Source organism: Stegodyphus dumicola, chromosome X1 (assembly GCF_044657685.1).
Source record: "Stegodyphus dumicola isolate Sdum_Otavi_A_Nest chromosome X1, ASM4465768v1".
Taxonomy (NCBI): domain Eukaryota; kingdom Metazoa; phylum Arthropoda; class Arachnida; order Araneae; family Eresidae; genus Stegodyphus; species Stegodyphus dumicola.
In genome coordinates this window covers 236,184,472-236,202,284 of record NC_140780.1, presented here as the reverse complement: position 1 = coordinate 236,202,284, position 17,813 = coordinate 236,184,472, and the positions used below count along the sequence as shown (strand labels likewise).

The window sequence follows — 17,813 nt, the reverse complement described above, 5'->3', positions numbered from 1 at the left end:
ACTTCGAGATATATAACTTTACTCAAAATTTACATCAGTCTAAAGTTTCTTGTCTTTTTAGTTACAGAACATTTATTTTCCTATTTTACAACGATTTATGTTAATGTTGCGCTTTCGATACACTTAATAAATTATTAAAAATAGTAATAAGGTGATTCAGCATAACTTGTTCAAACATTGCGTGTTGCAAACATCCGAAATATTCCTTAGACAAGTTTAATTTTGTAACTACAAATGTGCTGCCATGCTTGAAAAGTGTTTTAAATCATGATTTTAGAAAAAGAAACATTTTAAAAATTCATAATATATATTAAATTTAGCTTGAAATGTTTTTCAATTGCAACCCAAAACATATATGAGATCTAATCAATTAATTTATAATTTAATTTATTATGTAAAGTTCCAGTCAAATATACAAGGAGGTATGGCAGTAGAGCTCGGTGAATATGTTCATTAACAAAAGATTATTTCGTAAATCAAAGGAAAAAAAGCTTTCAAATTTCTTCAGTTCATCGTTTGCAATGAATTTTTACGACCGTAAAACTTCCTGAAAACTGTGGACAAACTCCTTTTTCGGTATCGCCGAAAAAGTCAAATGATACTGAATGTATACCAAAAACTGTTCCCTTACCAGGACTCGGTTTTAAGTTCGAGAACGGAAAGTGATCTGCTGTAGCCAGAACAGGTGAGTATAGGAGACTATTGAGTGCTACAATTCCTCTATAGACGATAAACTGTTTTACTAAGACAGCCGAATGTGGCCAGGTATCATGGAGAAGAAACCTAAACCCCTTCTAGGCTGGACGTACGCAATGTATTTTTATCATAAATTTAGTCTGAATAGTCTTGTACGTGCTGATACTCCTTGTTCTTATTTTTGGTTAACACTATTTTCACTTTTCGCTGTTTTCGGTTACCCTGAGATGTCGCAGGCCTACCATGTCAAGCAGCGTCTTCAGTAAAATCCCAAAACATTTAAACCATTCATAAACACATATAAAATATAAGATTTTATCTCCATAAACTTATTTCAGCGTGTACTGACTGTTTGGCAGAATTAACAAACTTGAAAATGAACTTTAAATTGGTTCGATGCTCACTTTCACAGCCACAGTTTCACCTTTTCAGAGTACAATTGCTGTGAACAGGAATGGATAATGCCTACTCCTACGTTGCTCTCAGACACTTTAATAAAACACTTTCTGAAGTATCTTTTCGGAGCTCCGTCGTTCACCCGTTAACGCCGAAAGCACCCTATGACATTATTCAGCGAACTTTATTGTCATACCATGTAGTATTAGGCACTTTTTTATCTTATTAAATACTATAAACGTGCAGCATCACCAGGGAATGTTTTTTAATTAAAACTAGGGAAAATCGAAGTAATTTATTTTCCATCATCCTTTAGTTTATGTTTTGGGTTCATACGGTTTGAATTTATCACTTAAATTCCGAAATTGTGACAAGGATTTTTGACTTTTTCCCTACAACATTTTTAACTAAACTCATTTCTTATGTAGCATGAGAACGATTAAGCTATGTTCACTTAATGGCGATTTTTTTCTTGCTCATTTACATGACTGTCAATTCAAATACATGATTTAGCTTTGCTATACTCTTAAATGCTAACGCACTTTATTTTCTAACAAGGATATTGTAGCTGACTGATGAAAAATATTCAGGGAATTTTTATTGTTCTTCATTTTGATTAGAAAATGCACACAAATCATACGCTAATATTTTGAATCGGAAAAACAGGAGAAAGTATGCATTCTTAACCTGGAAGAAACTTAAAATCCAGTAACTAAATTGACCACTTTAGAACCTTACTCATATTAAAGGCAAAGAAATGAATTTAAATTAATAAAAGAATAGAATTAATTGATACAACTTTATAGAATACTTTTAAATATAATATATGAGATTTTAGGAAATACGGCACAATTGTATGCATCTTTGGAACGAAATTTGGACATAAAAAGTATTGAATTATACTCGGTTAAATTAAATGATTCATCCAAGGAAATATATGGAAATGTTTCTTTGAAAACAAATGCAAACCAAGATTCGGAAGCATTCACTGCTCAATTAAATTGTAAATGTATAAAAATTCTGGAGAAATTAAACATAGACAATAATTCGGGGAATTCTGAGATTATTTAGATTGAAACTAACGTTACTTAGGATCTGCAATTGAGCGTTTTACAGTGAATTCCCAATATAGAAAAGCTGGGCGCATGTGAAAGTTCGAAACCTTACATTCTAGTTTACGTATTTCTACATCTGTCACTTTCTTTCAGCCCATGTGTATTTTCTGAACATCAAAATTTCGAGAAAAACGTTTCCGACTTAAAAATGAAGCTTAGATCTTAAGTCAGACACTGTAGGATCGGTACCAGAATGACTTAGTTTCGTTTTCGTGAGATTTTAGGAAATGTAAGCATAGCATGAGAATATGATCGGAAAGTTTTGTCATCCATGAGAAATCAGCCATCGATCATCAAATGGCTACATAAGACGCATGCTTACCAATTGATGCTAATAGAGTCTCAGGTATTTCCTCTTCTCTTTCTCTCTTCTGTTTGCAAATAATTTGTGAACGAAGTTTAGAAACCAATTTTCACATATACAATCACCAATACTGGGGTTTATAGCTTATTTTTCATTTTATGGATGATTCATCTATAGGTACTTTGCTCATTGATTTCAGACAAAATTAAAGGCGATCATAGAAGCAGTATTTTAGATCGTATTTTTGGCTCATTCTATTTACATCTTTTCAAAAGAAAGTTCTTGGTATTCTTCCAAATATGAAACAGTAATACATCACAACAGATCTATATGAATGCATTTAAAAATTCTATAGCCTTAATCAACGACAAAATTACTGAAAAATACCTTGCTTCATTCCTGAATGGAACAGAGCCCATAATTAATTGGATTAAAAACATGAATAATTTCATATTTAAATATGATAAATATATTTGTTTATACTTCAGCAATGAAGTTTTTATAAATATTTCAATTAAATTACCCCTACAACCACTATGTCTTAAGGTATAAAACATTTCTGTAGATTATAACAAAAGCTAATTGATCTAAATGACCAGTTTTAAAAGTTTGCATGGAAACAAAGAATGCAGTACAACATTTTCATTAAATCCTTAACATTATTTGCAAATATAACAGAACATATTAATTAATATCTGTAAAATAAGTTGTAGTACGAGTCTTAAAAATTTAATTTTGCATGCAATCACTGTAGAGAGAAAACGCGGAAATATTGCCACGAAGACAAATTACTTCTGATGCGTGAAGAAAGATTCTCCTAATAATAGTAATCAACACAGCCAACGAATGAAATATTCTTTTCGTTTTTTAAAATACTTTTTATAAAACTTTTCATCAATAATCAGTAAAGTATAAAAATTAGAACATCCAAGTGTCTAATCTACATGCGAGATTTATACAGTTAGTTTGTACAATTTGTTATCATTAAAAATGGGACTAGAGTACATGTTTTTTATATTTCCCTAAATTATATAAAAACATAACAGAAGAGAAAGTAAGGTTTGAAAAACTGCGCTACTGCATAAAATTGAATATGAATACTAGATAGTACAGTTTTGTACACAGACTGTTGAATTATCTGAAGTCAATGAAACGAACAAGCTATTTTATACATTGTAAACAAGACTTTCGTGTAAAATTTATTATAAACACATAAGACTTGCATGTTACCTTCAACGTAAGTTCACTCCAGCACTCTTTTATTGATGCAGATATAGTCTGTATTTGCTTTTCGCAGGCAGTCAATATTTGATTTATAGGTTCAAAGTTGCAAATACTCTGCAAAAGAATAATTGATTAACAAACAGACTGAGGGCGTATTAACTGAATCCATCACTAAGTAAAAATTTCTTCATTGAAAATACATTTGCCTCAGTAAACTGCAGGATAGTTTCTGATTATTCTCATCCCTCGGAAAATAACGGATTGGCGAATTGGTGATTTAGAGAACAATGTATGTTTGGCTATCATTATGGCTCTTAGTCACTGCTCTACTTATATAACAAAAAGCATTTAATAAGAAAGAAGAAATTTTATGGAGGAAGAAAAATCCGCATGGCTGATATTTGCATTTTTACACTGTGGCTACTGCTCAGGGATATCATGTTTTTAAGTATAAAGCTCCTAAATCCACATGTACTGAAATATTAAGTGTGGTAAACACACGCGTTGGTCAGAAATTGTCGCATGCTACTCGAAAATACGCCCAACACATGGCAGGTACACTAAATGGGGAAATCTGAAAATGTGGATAATCATAAAGTACCAAATGCAGTAATAAAATGAAACTATGATATTCAGATATTGTATATTTCCTTAAGTTACCGTCTTACTGACTGTAACACTAAGGTAAATGTTTAAATTTACATAATTGTTTCAAAGAAAACGTATTTATATTAATACGTAATTAAAATTTGTCTTGTATGCAGATCATCTCCATAATGGCCAATAATTGCATTTTCCCATTCCAATAACATATTTTAAGCCACTTGTATTTAGAAACAGAGCATTAGAAAACACAGCATATTACACTTTCTATGATATAGCAGTTAGTTTATGGAGCTAGATCCAAATGAAGATTTAGTTTTATCCAGAGATATTTAAAAAATGAATATCTATAACGCAGGAGTACAATATCATTTCAATTGAGACACTTCAGTGCAGTAATTTTTAGGTATATCATTTATTAGAATTACATCTCTAAATTTTAGACTAAAATATTTTCAGAATGGGGTTAAGAATGAGTGAACTTCCGCTATAAGCTCTTAGAACTTATTAAAATGCTGCTTCTAAAATTAGAGATCCCCTGAAATTTCCTGATAACAGTTAGGTTTTAAGACGATATTTTATAGTAACAAATAATTGCATATTGTAAAAATATCTTAATGGCATTCTCTAATTTTTTCACGAATTTAGTCTCCATGTCGTCATAATTACTTTACTTTTCAAAAATGTTTCTCAAATTTTAAACTTATACGCAGAGAGAAATTTTTGATGCCCTTACGTAAATGAGAAGTGCGAGAAATAAACACCCCGAACAAATAACTATCCGATTTTATTCAACTTAACACTCAGCTACACCCGAGTTTTCCTGATCAAAGCTCGCATCTTACATGTTGTCAATATGGGCCGGACGATATTTACAATGATTTTCTCCCGCTCATCCATTAATACAGCAGTCAAATCTGCTACAGAATTCTGCTCTTCTCGACAGAAAATCTCAAAGTATCTGAATTTTCTCATCGACATTAAAGCAGGTGACTGGTTGACCAAATGAGATGCGAGCATCACTTTCATGTTCCACTAACCAGTCCTGAACTCATCAGGCGCTATGATCGGTACAATTGGTCTTGGTAGACAGGTTTGGTGATAAGTCCTTCTCCTCCTAAAGTCACATAAGAATGGGATGGAGATAGAGTTCCCAGCCTTCATCCGAGTGTTGACTTGCACCAGTAGTCCAACGACAGTCGCCAAAATAATTCCCGAAATATCATACATCCAGTCCCGAGCTGCACTGATCTTTGGGCGTAGTCGAAACTATAGGCCTCTCAGGGCTTTTTTGTGCATATCCCGCAACGTGCATCATTGGTGTTGGTGTATTGAGAATACGGCAAAGCACACTAGGGCTATCTGCCTAAGGGGAGGGATGCCTTCGTGGAGGACTTTCTAAAACGTGCATCATTGGAATACAAACAAAAGTAAGATTCATCTGCCCATACAATTTGTCGCCAGTCATTCACAGTTCATTATTGACGTTCTTTAGTCCACTGAAATCTCTTCAGCTTTTTAGGCTTCTGCGGTTCCAGAAAGTCGCCGGGGGTACACGGCTGAATAATTCCATGCGACGCCTCGCATGACGACTGTCATCTTGCATATTATAGCCTTTCGGCCAGCATTGCATCTCTGGATTAGTTTGTTACGAACAAACACCTTTTCTTATGCAATTTACTTACAAGGGACACTGTCACACTCAAGATGCAATTCTGTGCAACATGTTCCCGGGCAAATACTATGGCTCCTTTTTGCGAGTCTGATCTCTCATATGCTGGAACGAATAATGCATTGATATCAATGTTTCTCTACATATTAGATTCCTCTACAGCTTTCATCATCTTCTTATTCCCATACGGCCCACCACCGACCGACCGGTAAAGTAGCTGAACACTAGTAATCCCGATATGAATTAAATTACAGGCAAACGGGTTGGCTGCATTGGCATTTTCGTGTTTTACCGCGTATGTAACGTGCATACAAGCCAGTTTCCCTTGGAAAGTCCTCCACGAAGGCAGCCCTCCTCTTAGACAGATAACCCTAATGTGCTTTGCCATAATAATATGAAACAAACCTGTTTAACATGCGTCAGGTATGTAGCCGAAGGCTGCTTTTAAAATGTAGGCTCATGCTAAATTTTCCTAACGTTTTATTCTAGGTGTTTATCGCCTAAATAACCTGCGAAAAGCTCTGCGGCTTGCCGTTTAGATTACGCAGTTCTTATTACCCGCAAGCACAAAGATTTGACCTATTAAATGGAGTGTGCGCACTCTCTAGAATTTTATGTAAAATCTATTTGTGAGGTTTTCATTTTGTACAATGTAAATGCTTTAACCTCTCTCATTCTTTAACTTCAACACGATATAAAATAATCAGTTTTTAATTAATTTGTAATAACGCTTGCCTTAGTAAAAGGTTGTAACAGATTTAAACTTATTGATATGATACAATGAAACAATAGCGTCAAGAGTTCTCTTTAGCCTGCAATTTTGATTCCTTATACTTGGGGACAGATGTTCACGAATGATCATTAAAAGGAAAAGCTGTGAAAATTCACATTTTCTTCGTTTACATTTTCAACAATGCTTCTAACAATGTTTAGCGGTTTTAAATATAAAATAAAGATGATTGAAATTTAACCGCCAAAATTTAATAAAATACAGAATTCTAAAATATGATATAGATGTGCGATGGAAATAATTCTTAGTTTCAGCATAATTTTTTTTACAGTAATTAGTCTACTTAACACAACTATACCTACTCCTCCAACTATATAGGCCCATCAGCGGCCGAGCAGTAAAGTCGCTGAACACTGATAGTTCGCTCCAATGTTCGAATCCCGCGAACGGGCTGGCTTAATGGGGGTTTTCGTGTTTTATCCTGTGTATACGAGCCAGTTTCATTTAGCAAGTTCTCTACGATGGCTGGTTTCGTTTGGTTTATTGAAATTACCGTAAAGTACACTACGGTTGTCTGCCTAAGGTAGGGATGCCTTCGTAAAGGGCTTTCTAAGGGAAACTGGGCTCGTATACACGTTATACATGGAGAAAACTACGAAAACGCTCATGTAGCCAACCCGTTCGCTTAGATTCCCAGGTTGGAACCAGTGTTCAGCGACTTTACAGCTAGGCCTCTAGTGGGCCCTTCACGAAGGCATCTCTCTACCTCTCTCCTTAGCCAGATAATCCTCGTATGCTCTACCATAATCAAGTAAACCCAAGCCTTCAACTATATAATGTCTATATAAAGAACCATAATAATTTTCAGTTGATATTTTGCTTAGTTTGTTATATAGAAGAAACAAAGGATCTGCCGCTTTCGAAAGGAGTTTGGCTAAGGAAAAATTTGAATAAATGTTTCTCAGCCGACCATTCTAAGAAACTGAGCAGGGAAAGAAATTACTAAGGCCTCTTTAAGCTGGTCATTTACAAACAAACTCTCTTCGCCTTGTTGAAGGATACCGGTTTGCACACCGCATTAAAGCAAATAGTTTGCCAGTTTAATGCACCAATTAAAAGACGTACAATAGTTGTTAGTAAAGACTATTTGTCTTGCATCATACAAATGTCGCATGAAACCATATTTTTACAACATATGTTCCAAGTGGCAGCTTTCTTCAATAATGAACGCGCGCGCTCATTTTATCACGTTTGAAGCCAATTTGTGGAACACCTGTACACTGACGTTGTTAATTGCCGTCGTAATGTTCCTCTTTAAAACCTTCAAGTGTAAGGCAAGTATTTGTATAGACCTGTTAAGGTACTCCTTCAAAGAAAAGATTCTACGGGAGATTAATCGATGAACGCGAGGGTCATAATCCTTCAGAAATGATGCATTTGCCTAAAACCCTGCACAAGAAAGGCAAAGTTTTATTAGATATGTAACAAGTGGCAACGTCTTGCTGGAACCGCACGGAATGGTCGGCTTCATGAAGTGCAATAAACTGTATAATATCTTAGTACACTGCACTATTCACTTTAGTTTCAAACAGTATTCAACGCTGAAAATAGGTTACTTTTGAGTTTGGGTTGGGATAATTTATGTTTTTAGAGTTATTTACGGCGTGGAATGCCTTCGTGGAGGATATTTTTTAAAGGTATCTGGCTCGTATTCATATTACATACTGAAAACCACGAAAACTCCGACTTGGGCGTCCCCGTTGGACGATATTTTAACCCGGATCGAGCGAACCATCAATATTCAGCGAGATCTTACATCTCGGGTGCTAATAGGCCCGCACATTTGTTCAGGATAAATTTGCATGTCTGGCTACCAGAAACAAAGCTCTAATGCAGACATCATATGAATATTAAAAAATGGCGTGTATAGACATTAGTATTTCTGTATTTACAATGAGTACAATGCCATCTAACGACATAATTATGAAGGTATTCAGTTTATCATAAGACGATGACGGCAGAAAGTTCTTCGAATTCCTTTTATCATAAGACTTATTTGAGTATGATAAGACTTATTTGAGTTTATGATAAGACTCAACTTTCCGATCTCTCTGCTTTTGTTTACGGCACTAATATAAATGTCAATTACTAAAACTCTTAATAAAATCATTAGGTAATTGTTAAAATGTACTACACAAAATTTGAAAGATTCAGATACTTTAAGCACTTAAGTGTATACATTATTACATCTGAATATACAGCTTTCGTAATTTTGGTCACTTTAGAGTATATTAAATATGCTTACAATCACTTCAGAATAAGCTTTTTTAAAATCCGATAGAGCTGATTCTTTCTTCAACTTTTCTTCATTAAAAATTGAAATTAATTCTGCATGAAATGTTTCTCTAGCTTTCTGAAGATTTGCAATGACGGCAGAAAGTTCTTCGAATTCCTTATCGCATGTGCAGGAAACACAGTCTGTAACACAGATTAAAAATTTATAAGAAAAATTTCGTAGATTTTACATTTACTTTTTACAAGGAAGATATATAAATTACAGTTCAGAAGTAAATCATCACAGTAGTTTTAAAGAATCAAGTAAAGTTGTTTCAATTTCGAACATCTATAAAAGCACCCGTACATCATAAAAACATTTTTATTTTGTCGAATATATATTAATGTTAGTTTGATTACTTCTTCACCTAGACTTTGCCCACGATATTTCTGGCAGCTTAGAATTTGAATGTCGTACCGATGATTTTAAGTTCGGTTGGAGCGCGGTAGATTATGTGCTGTTTGATGAAATGGGAACGACAGCTGTTCCACAGAAAAGGAATGCAAATATAAAATATGAAAGTTTACAGATTTGGATGAAGCTCTTGGATGTCAAAAGATTTATAAAGCTTAAGAAGAAATTAACTGGAGATACGTATCTTTTGCTACATATTTGAAGACAACTTAAGAAAGACATTAAGTAAGAACAGAAAGAATAAAATCTAATGCCTCTATAACTAGGAAAAAGCTGTACGAATATTCCTAGTTCATGCACTGTTATCGCCATCTTTCCCCTGATGATTTGTATTGTAATCATTATCGTTCTATCCGTAACTCAAACTAATGTTTAAAACTGATGAAATATTAGTGGTATTACTTACGTCATCAACTGAATAGTTAATACTAATTGCATTATTTAGCTACTTCCTCACCCCCAATCCCTACATTTGAAATGGCAGAGGTTTTGCGACAGTCTTTCCTGGAACTGGACTCTTGAGGTTTCTGTTGGACAAATTCGTTCCAGAACAACCCTCTGTATACCCGCAGAGATCATCAGTTGATTGTCTGATATACAGCTAGACACATACGAAGTGACTGAAAATCATCGCTAGATGCGCAGATGGTGTAGTTCTCGTGCTTTCCGCATTTATTTACCGGATTGAATAGATGTTACAATGTCCAAACAATGGGGCATTTAAGTCACCTGCAGTATCTGGGAAATTCCCTCATTACATTAACTGCAAGAGCTAAGAGGAAAAAAGACACAGCATCTGAATTCATACGCACTACAACTACCAGAAAAAGGCTGGGCATTCAACTGAAAGCTTCACATCAGCAGAGAATCAGAACAATTTTCAGGTTAATGAGAACGATCTTCACACTCAAAGTACTACAAAATAACCTGTAGCATTGTCAAACAGCGACTAATTGCGTAAGGCATATCATCCTGGAGGACGAATATAGTATTGCACTTCTGCAGCAAGTACTAAACGTCTTATCTCCAAATCCCTGTACTGAACTGGGGAAAATCTATCAAGTTTAAAGTAAACTACAGGTCAATGTACGTAATGGTCCGTTAACACTGCTGCAACAAAGGAGAGATTACTCTTATCATGAAGTTTAAAGGGGTAAACCGCTTATCTTCTACAGCAGGGGTTCTCAATCCTACGCCCGCGAGCACCATGGCGCCCACCGATCGTTTAACGTGTACCCGCCGCTGCGCGATCACAATAAAAATGTTTTAGTTTTCAATAAATTCTATATGAAAGTTCTCATTTTTAATGAAATAGAAATTGCTTAGAACACATACCAGCACTAAGTGAAATGCGACCCTTTTTTTTTTTTTTTTTTTTTTATGTGCATGTATTATCACCTCTATCCAACTATATTCACTTTGAAAAAGTAAATGGTGCCCGCCGTCCAACAGATATTCTATAATGTGTACTTAGGAACCCTGTTCCCCCTGTTCTTTGGGACCCCTCTTCCAGAACGTTTACATTCCCCCCTCTCATTATAGTGCTGACAGTTCAAGGACAAGTGCTGGCAGTTCAAGCGAGGAGTAAAATTATAGCAAGGACTCAAAAGTCTCCCTGCGGAACGCTCCTGTTGAAAATAGACGTACGACTCCGCGCTTAAACTCCACTTCCCTCCATAACACTATTCAACCTTATTATTATTGTTATAATACTCCTACATTTTGGGATGCCGGATGGGAAGAGTGGGCAAACATAACCCTCGCAACGGATATCTTTCCACATGTACATGAAGTAAGCTATCGCCATTCGCTCAATTATCACCAAGATATATAATTCTAAATATCATTTAGCATCATGTTACATAAAATTCCTGAACATGAAACATTTCAGCAGTGCATTTGTACCTTATACACAAAATTTAGTGACTCAATTTAACAATGGTAAAAGTGGGAATGACCTTGATGAGATACACGGTAACTTTACGGGCAATTTACATTGGGTCTGAGTGCAAGTACTTAAGTTACTCAAAATCGTGGTTCTTAATAAAACACCTTAGGAACGCTCAGCTAGTTGCTGAGAGCAGTAAAATGCGCTCACCAAGGAGGTTAAGTAAACATAACACAGAAAAAAGGTACTTCGCGGCAGTTTGGAAAACACTGCAAGCAATCGTTTCTTATTTAAACCACAACGAACGAAGGTGCTCAAGTCCAAAGTATTAAAATAGAATGTCCACAAGGATTCGACCTTGGCGCCTTGCTAGGGAACATGTCCCTCGCCCTGTTTGAAAAGCAAGAAAACGCAGAAACTCTAGAATATGCGGACGATTTCTTAAACTAAAGGGCACTCTCAGAATGCCTACGAAACCGGAGCACAAAATGCACTGCACGATATCGTTAATTGGGCAAGTAAGAATAAGCTGGTCACTTTTTCGGCCAAAGCTAAAGGATGTTTATTTACTATGGTAAGAAATACAGAATAAAGCAATGCTTGGATATCTGCGACTGCGTCGCTTCATAGGACAGGGAAAGGAAATTTCATTAGTGGGAGGAGCCAAACGATTTTGTAAGAGAAAGATTGTCATGGAAAGAATGTCTTATAAGGTCCATAAAGAATGTAACATGATGTGATGAGTTAAAATATTAATGAAACGTAAAGATATTAGAAATTTGAAAGCATTTGAAAGAGCGAGATTGGAAACTTAATATCAAGGAACAAGTATACAAGGGAAATTATTAATCATGTGAAAGTGTTCAAAAGAACTCAGTTGATTAAATGAAGGATTACAGATAATGTTTGAAGATCCCATATTAAAATGTAATTAAGTGACCGTCGTACTTAGCTAAAAAATTCTTTTTTCCTTTCGAAATTTAATTCATATTCCCTGACGAGAAATTTCAGAGCTTTTTCAATTTGGCTAATATACACCAAACAGCACGATACATGTCAAACAATGCTAAATAAATAGCACATATGAGATCTTTCAAGAATCGAAAACTGAATTTTTCTGATAGTGAAAAAAATAACTTAAATATTGAACTTATGGAGAAGTCGAGAAATTTTGTAATCCATAGTAAGTCTGAATAATTATTGGGTAAGTGTCAGCTAAACTTCACTGTCGGCTTAGTGTTGACTAAATTTCTTGACAGTTAAGTGCTCCGTAGCTAAATGTCCTGACGGCTAACTCTCCGTGTCGACTAAATATTCTGTCGGCTAACTGTCCGTGTCGGCTAAATGACCTTTCGGCTAAGCGTCCTTGTCGGCTAACTGTCCGTGTCGGCTAAATGACCTATCGGTTAAGTGTCCGTGTCGGCTAAGTGTCCGTGTCGGCTAAGTGTCCGTGTCGGCTAAGTGTCCGTGTCGGCTAAGTGTCCGTGTCGGCTAAGTGTCCGTGTCGGTTAAACATCCTGTCGGCTAAATGACCTGTCTGTTAAGTGTCCATGTCGGCTAAATGTCCTGTCGGCTAAGTGTCCGTGTCGGTTAAACGTCTTGTCGGCTAAGTGTCCGTGTCGGCTAAATGTCCTGTCTGTTAAGTGTCCATGTCGGCTAAGTGTCCATGTCGGCTAAGTGTCCATGTCGGCTAAGTGTCCTTGTCGGCTAAATGTCTTGTCGGCTAACTGGTGTCGGTTAAGTGTCCCGTCGGCTAAGTGTCCGTGACTGATTTTGCACAACATTATCCAGCATCTGTTGGGGGTAATTTATCCCGTTCCTATGTCAGTGTACGAATGAGGGTGTCTTTGTTTATTGGAGGGCATTGTCGAGCAGCAAAACTCCTCCCCCAAAGCATCCCAAACATTTTCTGTGGGATTTAAATCTGAAGAACGTGCTGGCCAAACAAGGCGTTGAATATCCTCGCTCTCTAAACACTTCTCAACAGAGACCTTTCGATGCCATGTTGCGTTGTCGTCTATAAAAAAAAATCTCACCGATAACACCACAGAACATGCTAACATGAAGCGGCAGGGCATCATTAATGTATCCTTGGCTAGTCATGGTCCCATAGAGCGACGTACCGTTGATCCCAGTTCGAACCCATACCATGACACTAAATGTATTATATCGGACCCTTTCCTGTATGTTTGCCGGACTATATGCATAGCACTCTCACGCCAGATGAACTGGCGGATAGAATGCCACGACATGTTGAATCTACTCTCATTTGAGAATAGTACACAAGCCCAGTAGTATTCTGACTAAATTTTCGGGAAAATTTCCTTGCCAGTAGGAACAAGTAGCTGATTTCCTACCTCCGCAGCTTTTCGTCGGTTCCTTTTGTCAATAGCACCATGTACCTATCTTCTGCAGGGCATCGTACTGCGAACACGACCTCCCCCGTGTCAAACACATTCCGTTTATTTGAAATGATTTCGTCTTACCCTCTAGCAACAACTGTTACTGTTCGCTCTCCTTCAATCTTGCCAATAATACGGTTATGCGTAAAATCTCATTGGCGTCGGAAAGACATATGGAAAATTGCAAGTTTGTCAATTGATTCTGTCCCGTGAAATTTTGCTTTTGAACAAAACAGTCAATATTCGTCAAATCCTTTACATCTCTTATCAGTGCTATCGCGTGACGAACAACTTGGGCAATCCAAAATTTGCATATGCACAACACGTATTATTGTATCCCGCTTTGATACTAATTTCCATATTTTCTTACCTTCCATTTTGTAGTTGCTATCGCTGCTAGTGTCTTCAGTCCTTAACAATTGTTCGCCAGTGTACAATCCGCTTACATTTTTTGCATAAATCCAGTAATAATGAATTACAAATGCTACTTATAAATATCTCTTATTTATTTAAAAATCCTATATTATATACATCTTTTTTATAGCACTTGGGTCTTTTAGTATTTATGCATCTACTATATTTAAATGGTATTTCTATAGCATCAATTACGCCGTTATGTAAATAGTATTGTTAAGTGTGGTACCTGCATGTGCTTTTGAATATAGTTATCACTGGTATGGAATAGGTGATGGGTAACTTTATTGCATATTAACAGAACTGTCCTGACTGCAGAGGAAATGCGTACAGTATTGATAATGCAAATTAACAGGTGCTAATGGTTGTAATGCTGCTTATATTAAGGGTATTTATGCAGTTAAAATCTTTATTGAATGTATTTAAATGCCCATTGATGTTTTGACTTTTCTCGCTCCGACACTGAAAGACATGTACTCAAGCCGTTGTGGAATACATAAATTTGCCAGGAGGGCTTAAATCACTGATAAGCTTGCTAACTGATAAGCTTAGTGCATCAGCTGCCTTGCCATCGGCGGAAAGCACAAAGATACTACATTACTTACGTACAAGGAGATTTAAAAGGAAAATCGAAATTTGGTTACAAATCATTTACTAGAACTACTGAAGTGGTTACACTGTCGCTGCTTAGTGTAATCTACTTACTTATTGAATGCATTTACGGCAGCACTTGATAAGCGTGAAAAGGATTATTTCGGATGACGGCGCAATCATTCATACATCTAAGACCAAACCATGTACTCAACCACAGCTTTTTAAAGGCCGACTTGTTGGCCTAGCAATACGTAGCGTGGAACTTTCATGGAAGAGACACACTCACGTCCTCAGAAACTTCGACTTGAAATAAATAAACAAAACCTATTCAGAAATAGAGGAACACTTAAAATATAATTCTTCAGCGGTGTAACTACTCTGAAACTGTTGTCCATAAGGATTCCCATACAACCGTGGTGGCCAAGAATTTAAATTCTCAAAACAAACGTTATTTGAATATTTGTACTTAAACGTGATTATTCCACTGTTCAATTTCGAGTGGTAGATTTAAATAGAAAATTCATCAGTTTACCAAGTCCGGCTTGAAGTGAAGCTATCCAATTCTGGCATTCATTTGTCAAGGAAATCACATTACTGTGTGCTGCATCCACACGCTTTAGGAAATTATCTGTAAAGTTCCGAAGACCACGAGTAGTATTGTTCTGAATACGACGAATGTTCTGTAACTTGTCAATTAGTTGCTTATGTTCATTCATTGCTTCAGACTCCTTTTCCTTGACCTGCATCGAAAATAACTTATTTAAATAAACCATATGCTATATAAATGAAATATAGTAATGTTTCCAAAATGTTTTTAAGAACCATGTTTTCCAAACAGGTTTCGAATTAAAAGAGATAGGCAATTTATTATATATTTTAATTCATTCGTATTGATAACCTAATAAATTAGATTTCGACATGTATTCCAGACTGTTTCCTTCGTAAACAAAATAACCATCTATATCATTTACTAGTTTTATATACTCTAACTCAATTTAAAAAATAGATTTGTTTTAATAGGGCATTATAAACAGTTAATCCGTAAGATCACTAATGCTTGAATAAAGTTAATTGCATAAACTATAAAATTTGCATTTAAGAATATTAAACTTTATATTTAGAGATCTTTTGATGGAAAGCTTTTATTTGGTTTAACTATGACAATGCACGTGAAGACTACCTATATGAGAGTAGAGGTGCCTTTGTTGGAAACTTTTCAAGGAACTGTGGCTTACATTAACTAGGCAGCGGTTGCGAGATAAAGAAATTTTTTCGTACCAAATATGCGCGATATCTGTCAATTGTAAATTTGCAGTGCGAACTGTATTCGTTTATTCCCACTGCGTTGCTTAACTGAAACGCTAGCTGAGCTCGTTGATGACTATCAAAGATTAACTTCATACATAAGACAGACCGCAAAATCGGCCAAGAAGTCACCACGTGCAAAGAGTATGTATGTGATTATGGCAAAGCCTCAAGGGCTATCTGCCTAAAGGGAGGGATGCCTTCGAGGAGGACTTTCTAAGGGAAATTGGCTCGTAAACACTTTAAACATGGGGAAAACCACGAAAACGCCCATGAAGCCAGCCTGTTTGCGGGATTCGAACCTCGGACCGAACTACCAGTGTTCAGCGAATTTACCTCTCGGCCGCTGGTTGGCCTCCACGTGCACAGAGATTCGAGCCCTAGTTGAATTATCGATGCTTAAAGCAGCCTTGTTAGCCTTAAGATTCACTGTTTTTCACGTCATCAAGGAAGTATCGTATGAAAAATATGCGTACTGCGATCGGTTTGTATTATGAGACACTAGCTGAAAGAGACATGTTTCAAAGATAGGTTTTATTATCCGGCGTGAATGTGAAATAAGAAATTTGAGACAGCCAGTTTGTTAAAATGACTTCCAGATATCGTTATCGAAAGAAAACCGATCGAGGGTCACAGAGATATCGTGCCCAAATTGAGATACAGTGAGAAAGATGGCTAAATGGTTAAATGTGCAAATGCGAGTCTTTCTGTGGCAATATAATCTACGAAGTGATTTGGCATCCAGGTACTTCAGCTGAGGAAGACTTACCAGTTACGATCAAAGCTGAAAACCAACATCTTCAGCTAGGACACGACGGAACAGGACCTCGAACTCAGGTCATTCCTTGCAGCAGCCATGGAAGCAATGATATCCGCTGTCCGCAGAAAGGTTTCATGAATGATGCTTCTACGATAGGAGAGTGATAGTGGACATTGTTTACTATGCACATATTTTGAAACATGTTGCCAATCGCACATCCTTGAAAGAATCTTTCCGAAAGGGTAGTGTTTGTGTTGGGGATGCTCAAATAGTCACGCATTTATTCGTGGAAATATGACTGCTGAAATACTATATATACGTATATGCACACAACATAAAAGATTTTTCAAGGATATGTAACATTGTGTCCACAAAAGTCTTTACATGGCCTTTATTTTCACAACTGTTGGTTGTAAATATACTTTTAATTTACAAAAATGTTTTACAAAAAGCAAAGATTCGTTTTATAAAATTAAAATAACTTAGTATAATACTTATGTTTAGGAAAATGTTATATTCATTAGAAAAAATGAAACCCAAGATTTTTGGCAACTATGCGAAAACACTGGACGCGATATTTAATTTAAAAATTCGCGATTTTTGAGGTCATTTTTAACCTGCCTTGAAGCATAGGTTAATAAATAATTTGAGGGTTTTTTTTTTCTCTCTTTAAACACCATTTAGTGATATTCTTTTGTGATTTACTAGTGTGTAACATTCTTCAATTTATAATTTTGTTCCAAATGGTATGCCGAAAGAATACAAGTTTTGAAACGTTAGAGATACGATTAAAATATTCTAACACAATTTTATTACTTTATAATCCTAAGCTAAAAATAATGCAAAAATTTCATTAAACTAGAAATATTTAAAAATTTTAATTTATGCAAATAAGCTAAATAAACAGTTGGTGATATGACAGTACTGAAGCCTGGTATTGTTTTCCATATCAAGAACTCTG

At 35.9% G+C, this 17,813-nt stretch overlaps 1 protein-coding gene across 3 annotated transcripts in view; it reads right to left on the bottom strand.

Annotated features, from left to right (window-relative positions):
* The window catches only part of LOC118196141 (kinesin-like protein KIF11), a 135,716-nt gene that overhangs the window by 68,751 nt on the left and 49,152 nt on the right, over positions 1–17,813 (bottom strand). For all 3 annotated transcript variants that reach the window (XM_085808097.1, XM_085808098.1, XM_085808099.1), the window contains exons 14-16: positions 15,320–15,527; positions 9,046–9,218; positions 3,742–3,849 (exon numbers count right to left, since the gene is read on the bottom strand). In XM_085808097.1, coding sequence (XP_085664223.1) covers positions 3,742–3,849; positions 9,046–9,218; positions 15,320–15,527 — 489 coding nt within the window. The remainder of the gene's footprint in view (positions 1–3,741; positions 3,850–9,045; positions 9,219–15,319; positions 15,528–17,813) is intronic.